This window comes from Diadema setosum, chromosome 8 (assembly GCF_964275005.1).
Source record: "Diadema setosum chromosome 8, eeDiaSeto1, whole genome shotgun sequence".
Taxonomy (NCBI): Eukaryota; Metazoa; Echinodermata; class Echinoidea; order Diadematoida; family Diadematidae; genus Diadema; species Diadema setosum.
The window spans coordinates 31,491,872-31,501,795 of NC_092692.1; the positions used below are offsets into that span (position 1 = coordinate 31,491,872).

Genomic DNA, 9,924 nt, shown 5'->3' on the forward strand with positions numbered 1-9,924 from the left:
CTCACCATTTTGCCTGCTCCTTTTCTCCCTCTCAGCAGTAGAATTCTCAATTCCACTTAAAATCCCCACTTCCCCACTTCTAATTTTTGCAAGAAGAGTGAGGCCCCTTTGCCATTTTTGTTGTTGAATTGTACCTTCGTTTTTCACTGAGAGACTCTAGCTTATCCTGATTGTCGTATGGTGTAGGGGACCAAAAAGACACAAAGATATACATATACATGTACACGGTTTTCAGTGTTCCTCATCAAAGTTTGATACAAACATCGATTATTGTAAAAGATGCCTGAGTCTGTGATCTGCATTGCATAATCTGCACTTCTGGATCAGGCTGCATTATCAATTTTTCACATAGAAGGCAAAAGACACTGCTTTCCTGTTGTAATTTTCAACTTACAAAGACAGTGCTTGACACATACAAACTAAGAATAACTGCAAAGTCCTAATCTTTATCATTTATCCAATACCACATTCAACAATACCAGCCATTTCTGATGAATAAATTATTTTATCTTATTTATATATACTAAATGAATTTATGCTTCTTACACCGAGATATAGTAACTAAGAAACTGAAACATAGTTCTTAATACGTAATTCATTGACGTGACACAATACAATAAGTTATGTTTCTGCAGATTCCTATGGATTTCAAGGTTTGCAAAACCTCTACTACAATGTATTTTTTTTTCTTTGCAACCAAACTGGACACTCGGTTGCATGTCACTCCTAAAATATTTGCATGAGTAAAAGCTTGTAACCATATCGAATTGAGACAAATGTGAATATGTTTGCAAACACCCGTTATTTGAATCTTTGGATGAAACGTTTGCTTGACAAAGTCATGAAATTGTGAGACTACTGTTGAATTTAATGCCTACCCTTAAGTTTTTGAATATTTTCCACAAAATGCATTAGATGTTGATTATCCACTTGGCTGTTTGAAATAATTATGGACTTGTCTTGGAATTTTTAAACTATCTTAAGATCAGACTAGGGTTGTGTGGTATTGCTTGCTTTATTCTTTCTGCCCCGCAAAAAGCAGAAAAGACCAAGGGCGATAGCTCCGCATACCGGTATAAGAAGTGAGAGATAGATGAGATGGACTTGTGCGCCTGTATCCGATGTGAACGTCATGGTTTGTTGAGTTGTTCCAGAGGTTTCATCCCAATGAGCTGTAAAGACCAAAGATACAAGTTCATTAAAAAAGGCAATCAATTTTCAGAACTTTGTTTATGCAGTCGCAAATGAATAATTCATCAGAAATTAACACAGGAAACATCAAGGATCAGACATTTGATTTAAAACTATCCGTGGACACCATATTGCACCTTGTGAAGGATACCATGCCGTGACTGTTATTAAATTCCAAACTGGATCTCCTCTCAGTGTTCTCCAGTCTGTTCATATTTTACTATATTAAATGGGTAAGTCAAATACCGGTTAGTGAATGGCTAAACAGAGTCACGTGATTGAGGCACATTGGTTATGTTCGCCCATGGGCAGAACATTTTTTGTAATTTTCTCCCATGGGAAAACATTTTCACGTAACAAATGACAAATGATACCAAACGATTGAATGATCATATTTTGCATGCAATCGAAAGGATAAATTTGCCTATGATGGTATTTGACTAACCCATATAACAGATGATGGCTTTTGTTGTCGGGAACATATACCAAACGTTCCACCCTCAGGGTTTAAAAGGCTATTTCGGGAGGCTATAAGTCCCTTGACTTCGTCTCGGGACTTATAACTTATAACCACCCTCAATAGCATTTCAAACCCTTCGGGTGGAACATTCGGTATGTTCCCTCCGCTGCCAGTCATCATCTATATATTAATCGTTCTTCTGAGTTGCTTTCAGTCAGTCTAGATCTTAACAGCTTTTCCGGCTGTTATTGGTATTTCCTCGTTTTCATGGCATGCAGCCATTCTGCCGGGCAAGTGCATGGGTGGTAATCCTATATGCAGATATGATCATTCTCTAGTGTAACACATCAGACAGGAAATAGTTTGGAGAGAGATGGCTGTTATTATTTGTGAAGGTTCCTCAGTGGTTGAAAATATCCCTAATGACAAACCGTTGACAGCTAAAGACACCTGTAAGTGGAACTGTGTCAAGTTGATAGCAAAATAAAAAATGCATCTTCTTGTGAGCTCTCAAGATTACGTATGAACACTCTCAATATCTTGGGTTATTGGAAACCTTTAATCGATTTATTGGCGATTGAAAGAACTGAGGTAGTTTGGAGTGATGGACTACAAAAGCGATAAAAGTTCCACATTGAGGATTGCCAGTTCTTAGGGAAAAAATCTGGATTCAGGCCCTTTTTGTGAACAAACAAGCTTCATTTATCGATATTTTTTCAGGCCTATCTCCTTTCATTTTAACTGTGGCCAGAATAGCCAAGACAACAAAGACTGCTATAGTCAAGGGCAATACCTGTACCTTCTCCCTGTGGTGTTGGTGGTTCAGGGGTAGTCTCAGCATCCACCTGTTCTCTTCCTGCAGTGGTCACTGAAGATTCAGTTAAAATAATTCATTTTCGTTTAACAGCCAACATTACAAAGTAGCTTTTGTGATTTATAAGAAGTTGTTTTTCTTTGCCTGTAAAATATATATCTGCAGTAGTTTTTTTTTTTTTTAAATTCATTCAAATTATTTCAATGTAATTGCAATATATGGTCGTGCAAGTATCGAAATTGACAATTTTCAAACAACTCACACACTGTATCCAAGGTGGAAGAATTACAAATTCATACTCAAATTCATTTCCTTTGCTGCCAGTGAAATGAATGAATAAAATTTCAGCATGTAATACAAACATAACACAAAGGGTTTGAATGAAAATCTTAATATTTGTGCAAATTCTTGGACTCACATTTTAATGAATATAACACTTGCAGGAGTATAAGATAATATAGCTTGCTTTCTGCACAAAGTTTATGCCAAAAGGGTCTCATCGACTGCATCCTAACTGTTGACATGGTTGTAAAGCTATAACATACTGTACCAAATAAGGTAATGGTGAATGTAATGACAATAAAAAACCAAGATAAAGGGTTTGAAATTCTATCACACACTTTGTAGTCCCCAATTTAGATCTTTTTTTTTTTTTCATTTGTTGTCTGGATAGTAGTAGCAAATCTCAGCGTTTTATTTAAAAGTATTTGAGTTAAGTATACAGTGTACTTACTTTTTACTTCCACGCATGTTCTTAAATCTGGATCATACGCTTGCCCAACTGGGCATTCAGTCTCTGCCACTACCTGTACAATAATTGAAAAAAGTATCAAGGTGGCAATATTATGTTCAAATACTCTTTGAATCACTTCCGAGTCTCTTGTTAGCCTACATGCAAATGTTATAGTCACTTTCTTTTCTTTTTTTGAATAGATGTATGTAAATAAAGATAGATTTATCTTTCATCTGAACTCATTGTAGAGGAACCATAGCTTGTCTATGATGCGGAACAAGAAGAGGAAATTGTATTTGCTTGGTTATGGAGCAATTTTTTATGGACATTCTGGTTGTTGGTTGGTTTGTTTGGGTTTTGTTTTTTCAGTCCAACACTGTCCAAAGGGAGAGTTGTGAGGCAATAATAACAGCTGAATCTAAAGCAGCATGTGCACATTGTAAAAGATGCTATCATTTTTCTATTAGCAAGATACCCTGACATTTTTTTTTTTTTTTTTTTGGGGGGGGGGTTCATGTTTGTCCAACTTGACCATCAGAGTTAATTTGAAAGTGGAGTACATCATACTTTTGACTCATTTGGAGTCTCTGTGAGAAAACACTCACTGGTCATGGATGGATTGTTGAAAGCTATGGTAGCCTAATGATGTAATCTTGGTATAGGCTAGTGAAGGAGTGACTCCATGAGACAAAGACATTAGTGGAGGTATTGGTGGACAGCCAGATCTGAATCTCCACCTAAATCTCATTCACCTCTTGCCTTTTTAGGCTTTTCCTTTCATCTTCTGTTTATACCAACATTTCAATATGATTAGGCCTATATACTATAGACAGTTTACCAGTAAGAGGGAACAAGAAATATATGATTTACCTGCAAAAACAGATACAGCCAGGCTGAAGCCAGCATGGTGCATGTCCAGCCAAGACGAAAGGCCATTGCAACTTGTAGTGTGGACGTGGTGTCTAAAAAAGTTTTTTTTTTTTTTTTTTTTTTGGGGGGGGGGATGAGGGTGGAAAGAAGATTATGTTAATGAAGTGGGCAGGTTTAACTCCTTTGTGTTCCGCTGAGTTTCATTGTGATACTTGATATCAAATTTCATTCTTGTTTCTGATTAAAACACAAAACTATGATCCAATTCTTTGTGTTCAATGAGGAAAAAGGTTTTTGCATCTATACAACGCCTGTATGTGAAGGAAGTATGTTTTACCCTTAAACCTTTAAAGGGAAGGCAAACCCAAAGAACAATGTGGATTGAGTGAAAGCAGCAACATTAGTAGAACACATCAGTGAAAGTTTGAGGGAAATCGGACAATCGATGCAAAAGTTATGAATTTTTAAAGTTTTGGTGTTAGAACCGCTGGGTGAGGAGACTACTAGAGGATATGACGTATGAGTGGACAACAATACAAAGAAAATATAAAGGAAATTCAACAAATATTCACTTTTCTACAATCATGAAAGAGAAATGGACCAACCGCTTTCAGAAAGCAGGGGGAATAATTGCTACCCTTAACATATGTCAATATCAAGTTGATGGAATTTGTAATTTTCATGAAAAATGGATTTTTGCAGAATTTTCTTTATATTTTCTTGGTATTGTTGTCCACTCATACGTCATAACCTCTAGTAGTCTCCTCACCCAGCGGTTCCAACATCAAAACTTTAAAAATTCATAACTTTTGCATCGATTGTGCGATTTTCTTCAAACTTTCACTGATGTGTTCTACTAATGTTGCTGCTTTCACTCAATCCACATTGCTCTTGGGGTTTATCTTCCCTTTAAACAAATGAATTTAACCTACATTCAAATTTGCATTGCAATTCACTGTATTTCATCCAAAATAATGTATTTTGGGTGAGGCCTACAGTATCGTCTCCTTGTTGACATAGAACTCTTCAGGAAAGACCATTTTCTTTAGACATTCATCTTGGTGTGAATTAAATTTACCCATCATTCAAACCTTATAAGCCATAGAGATTCACAAGCTGTGGGGTGAATTAATGATCTTGCCTCATCCCATTGTCTTTGAGATGAGACATTCTCCACCGGTTTATACAAGTCATGGCACATCTGCAGAGACTCCAACCCAAAGCACCTTCTGATCTGGAGATTCTCCCGCCTGAAACCCCTAGCAAACGGGAGATTCCAAGTTGATGTGTGCGAAGCGCGAAATTCTCAGGGTTCTAGATGCTCTCTGGTGCTATCTAAGGCTTATTTTTTCAACATGCAATAGCAATAACTAAGAAATCCTTTCCAACGGGAGACACAGAGCCAGGGCGGGAGAAATTAAATCATAAGCGGGAGAACGGGAGATTTTGCAAAAATGAGTTTTCGGCGGGAGATCTCCCGTCGAAAACGGGAGAGTTGGAGTCTCTGCATCTGTTTCGCCGTGAGTTGGGAAGAATATAGGCCTAACGCAGCGTTGGTCCGGAAAGTTCGATGACCCTTTGGCCTTAACTAGAATTTAAAGGCAGCCGGTCGTCGCAGGCGATTCGCAGCTCAGTAGAAAAGCACGACAAGCTGCTCCTCCCGTTATTGTACCCCCGTACGTACCGAATGCCGAACACGACGCTACGCAGCGCACCAGCGAAAACCTGATGGGGCACGAGCGCCGTGCGAGCTGTCCACTGTAATTTCAACATGGACGCCCGGAATACCTACCGAATGGGGCCGAATGGGTGCATGCACAAAACCGCACAACAGCCATGCGCATGAAAATCTCTCCCGGTCCGCGACACAACAAGTAGTGAGAGCTGTAGGGTGTACGTACGTACGTATCTGGCTCCAGTCTCTGTTTATATGCACTATGGTGCCAATTTCAGCAATCTATATTATAGGCAATGATATTTAAAAATGTCTGAAAATATTATATAACAATATCATAAATTATTCATATATTACGTTGTTTAATATTTGGTATTTATAAATATGCTTTGATGAAGAAATATTAAAACTCTAAGCTTCATGTATAGCAAGTTGCAATGCATATGGCCATATGACAGGTTGTTATGATCTCATCGTGCAATGTTGTCTGCTGCGTCAGCTGCATGTGTTATACGTACAGCTTACAGTACGTTGGGCCGGATCGTAACATAACAAAGTTGATAGAAAGTCGTCGGTACCGGTATGTCAGTATCAATATTGTGTGTGGTATGCGAGTACTGTTTGCAATAAAAAGTGCTGTACTGTTTCGGCTTAGCCTTGGCTTTGGTTTAGTAATGAAACCTCACAATGGAGATCAAACAGCCGTCCAACTCGAGGCAACGTATCTACTTGTTTGACGCTATCGACGAGTGGAGAACGCAGAGAGACGTGTTCTTAGCTGGAGGACAAGTAAGAGACCAGAGGGGGAGGCTTCAGCGTCAGCGTGCCGATGAAAATTTTGCTTTCCACTTGCTGGAGTTGCATGAACAGTTTTGCAGGAATTTTTATTTAGAATGTGCAAATTCGTGTTACGACATGCACGGTGGAATTGTGTTGCCACGGCTTACGCCAATCAAGCAACCCCAGCTGGCCAAGTCAACAACTTCAAGGAATCCAGATCCAGATGATGTGTAAGTAGAAGTCTACACATGAATCAGTGATTGAAGTGGAATTACTTTTTCTAATCTAGTATCAGTAACTTTAGGGCATTTGCGTTTGATCGACAAGTAGGCCTATTTTTCTATGTATAATTCCGCGTTCTCATTTATGTCAAATTATGATAATGCCGTAATTGAAATGACATTTGCTGGGTCAGTTTAATGTGATTAGTCCCATTAAATGAGAAGTTTTTCATATCAATCATGTTATGCAAATTCCCCAAGAATATGATTTAGGATTTGCAAATAAATATAAAAAAATGAATAGATCTATCGCAAGCTCCATCATACATGTAGTCTAACCCAATAGATCTGGTAGAAGTCTAACGCTTAAACAGGGGAACTAAAGGTTCAAAGATGATAGATCTAACAATAATAGATTCTAGTTTAGGCCCTACTTCGACTTGAAGGTATGTCGGTTGGTGCACGGCCCCCTTCTATCACGGCCACAGTTACACTGTGCAGTGCAACTGTGGCCGTTGGCCCTGCACGGGCACAGTCGCTTCCGGTCCCCGTCCTGAATTTACACACGCCAGGGCAAGTATGGTTGGACCTACTACTAATCGACCACCTAATGTTTATCTGCTTGATAAGAATATTTAACACTGAAATTCACGTAAAAAAACTTGACCTACGTGATTGAGAAAATCCAGCTCTATCAAATGCCGTTGTTCCGTTTTCGATTCGAAGTTTCAGTGCAAAAATATCGCCGACGAACTTGCGTGGCCTCGTTTCAGCTCCCCGCGGTAAATCGCGTTAATAGGATCGACCGCTGTTTTTGCATTGACAATGCACGCAAACCGAGTTGTATTGAACACCGTGTTGTACGAAGCTTTTTAGAAGCCTTTTAGAAACTTCCATAGACATTACATTGTGCTGTCATTACGATTCGGTGAAAATATTCATTCGAAATTTTGTCCTTGATTAAAACCATTAATGAACAATGAATTATCGCGTTTTCCCACACCATCCTCATCTACATTCAAAGCCAATCCATTTTTATGTGCTTTGCGCGCTGAGAAGTGCGTACTAAGTGTTCAGTGCGCGAATTATACGCGGTCGGTTTCAATAAGGGTGGTCGATATGTAGTAGGGCTACACAAGACACAGGGTCTCCGACCCAATCGTCCGCGTTCAGAATGGACAACTCGGCGGTAATATCCGCTACCCATGACGATGTGTCATCGTCCATGATGGCCACCCTACCTATATATAATCTGATCTGACGATTACAGTGTAGTTAACGACTGACGACGATCGACGGTGCGCCGGTGAAGAGAAGGCGTACACTGTAGTCGTACAAGTATAGGCAGCTAGCTACTATAGCTCATGCGAACATTGCATCACACAGTACATACAGTATACCATACATTCAATTCACATTACACAAAACGTACTCCCCGCGCTCAGATCAATCAAGCGAGCAAACGAGATACTATAGCGCGATACATTGCTTTAGGGATGTCTTGCGCCCACACACATTTCGCTTCGTAGCAACTTCGGAAGCGAGTTTACGTGCTGCCGCCCGCGGCTGAAATATGTCCATGTATCCTCGCGACTGGGTGTCTTTAAGTCATGAATTGATAGAAGGCGATCAGATTATTATTGGTGGTATAGTAATTAATATAATACCTTCACGCATGATACGAACAATCTCCACCGAGAAATCCGGCCAGTACAATGCGAACAAGAAATGCGTATGCGATGGTGTTTGGCATTAGTATACAAATACAATAAGCTGTTGTACGTATCTTCACAAGCGTGATAAGAACAGTCTCCAGCAGCCCACTATTGAATGTAAACATGCTGTTCTGATGAATTAAACACTCTAAGTACGGGATGGACAAAAGTCAGTGATCTACACTCTAAATTTTACGTAGATCCATTGTTTCTACGTTCGTGCAAACATGACTGTGTATCAAGACTTTACTGACCAGCAAAAATATACTCTTAAAATAATTTGTCATGCATCCACAGACAATCATATCTCCATATTATCCTCACTGATTTTAACGCCAGAATACGGGGTAGGCTTACCTGGCGGAAAAGAAAAGTCGCCGAAGAGTTGCTGTGCGCAGACTTAATGTAGAAAAGCCCTGCAACCTTGCGGGCGAAAGCTTCTGCGAGTAACATCAACTGCGGAAATGCGACTGGATCAATGATTCCCGCCCGTACTCCGCAACTTGGTATTAGAGTTCAGGGCCCCGTTTTATCAAAAGATAAAATCGATTTTAAATTTCCTTACCACACAGTCTGCCATAGACTTACAGTTGAAATCAACTTTATAATTGATTTTAACTCTTCATAAAACAGGGCCCTGATCTGTGAAGCTCCACCTATCAATACCCTGTAGTTCATAATCAACATCTGCCGATCATGAGTCCTTTTACCAGTCTACCGAAGGTAAGTTGTTTCCATCGTCTCTGGGAGCTGGCCCTTTTCGCCCGCCGCATACGCACGCGACAAGACCTTCCGACTGTCGGTATGACGTCATCAAACGCCGTCTGGTCGTGGGGCTGATCGGATTTTTTTTTTTCAGGTGAAGGTCGAAAACGTCACTTTTTTTTTTCTCACATGTTTACGCACTGCACTCGTTTTTAAAGAGACATTGATAAGGCATGGACTTATCTTGCTCGACGTATGTATGGGATTCTTTTTCAAACACAGAATGGACTTGTGATCCTGTACTGGTTTCTCTTTCCTGTGTTTGTTTGCTCTCAATGTCCATCCTGTCTCTCCTGTAATCTCTGTACTATTCCTTAATCTCTGTCCTATTCCTTAATTACTTTACATTTTACTTTTGTAATGAGGAAAGTCTATAAGTTTTTTCGTTGATTCCACCAGTCAGGGGTCACGGAATGTTTTATTCCGTGTGTGTGATGGGGGGGGGGGGGGGGAAGGGGGAAGGGGTGGGAGGTCGAAAGGTAAACTTAAGGTCACTGGTATCTCCCCACCCCCACCCCCCTCAACAAATCAAAGGATGGAACCTTCGACAGCTCATGAGTGTTGTGATCCTCCTTCCCCAATGTTTTCTTCTTTTTGTTTTCAGACCCAGAAATGTGTGTGTGTGTGTGGGGGGGGGGGGGGGGGGGACTGCAGCCCACAACCCTTATGATTCTGCGTCTCCTTGTCTGCAGTATAAACG

The 9,924-nt window shown here is 40.0% G+C and overlaps 1 protein-coding gene across 1 annotated transcript; it reads right to left on the reverse strand.

Annotated features, from left to right (window-relative positions):
- Window positions 1–748: 748 nt before the first annotated feature.
- Window positions 749–8,858, reverse strand: LOC140232406 (uncharacterized). Its single transcript, XM_072312536.1, has 5 exons — window positions 8,817–8,858; window positions 4,069–4,160; window positions 3,199–3,271; window positions 2,451–2,519; window positions 749–1,172 (listed from the first exon to the last, which is right to left on the reverse strand). Exons 2-5 carry the CDS (start codon window positions 4,132–4,134, stop codon window positions 991–993), a joined length of 390 nt encoding a protein of 129 aa, XP_072168637.1. The 5' UTR covers window positions 4,135–4,160; window positions 8,817–8,858; the 3' UTR covers window positions 749–990.
- Between the last annotated feature and the right edge of the window lie 1,066 nt (window positions 8,859–9,924).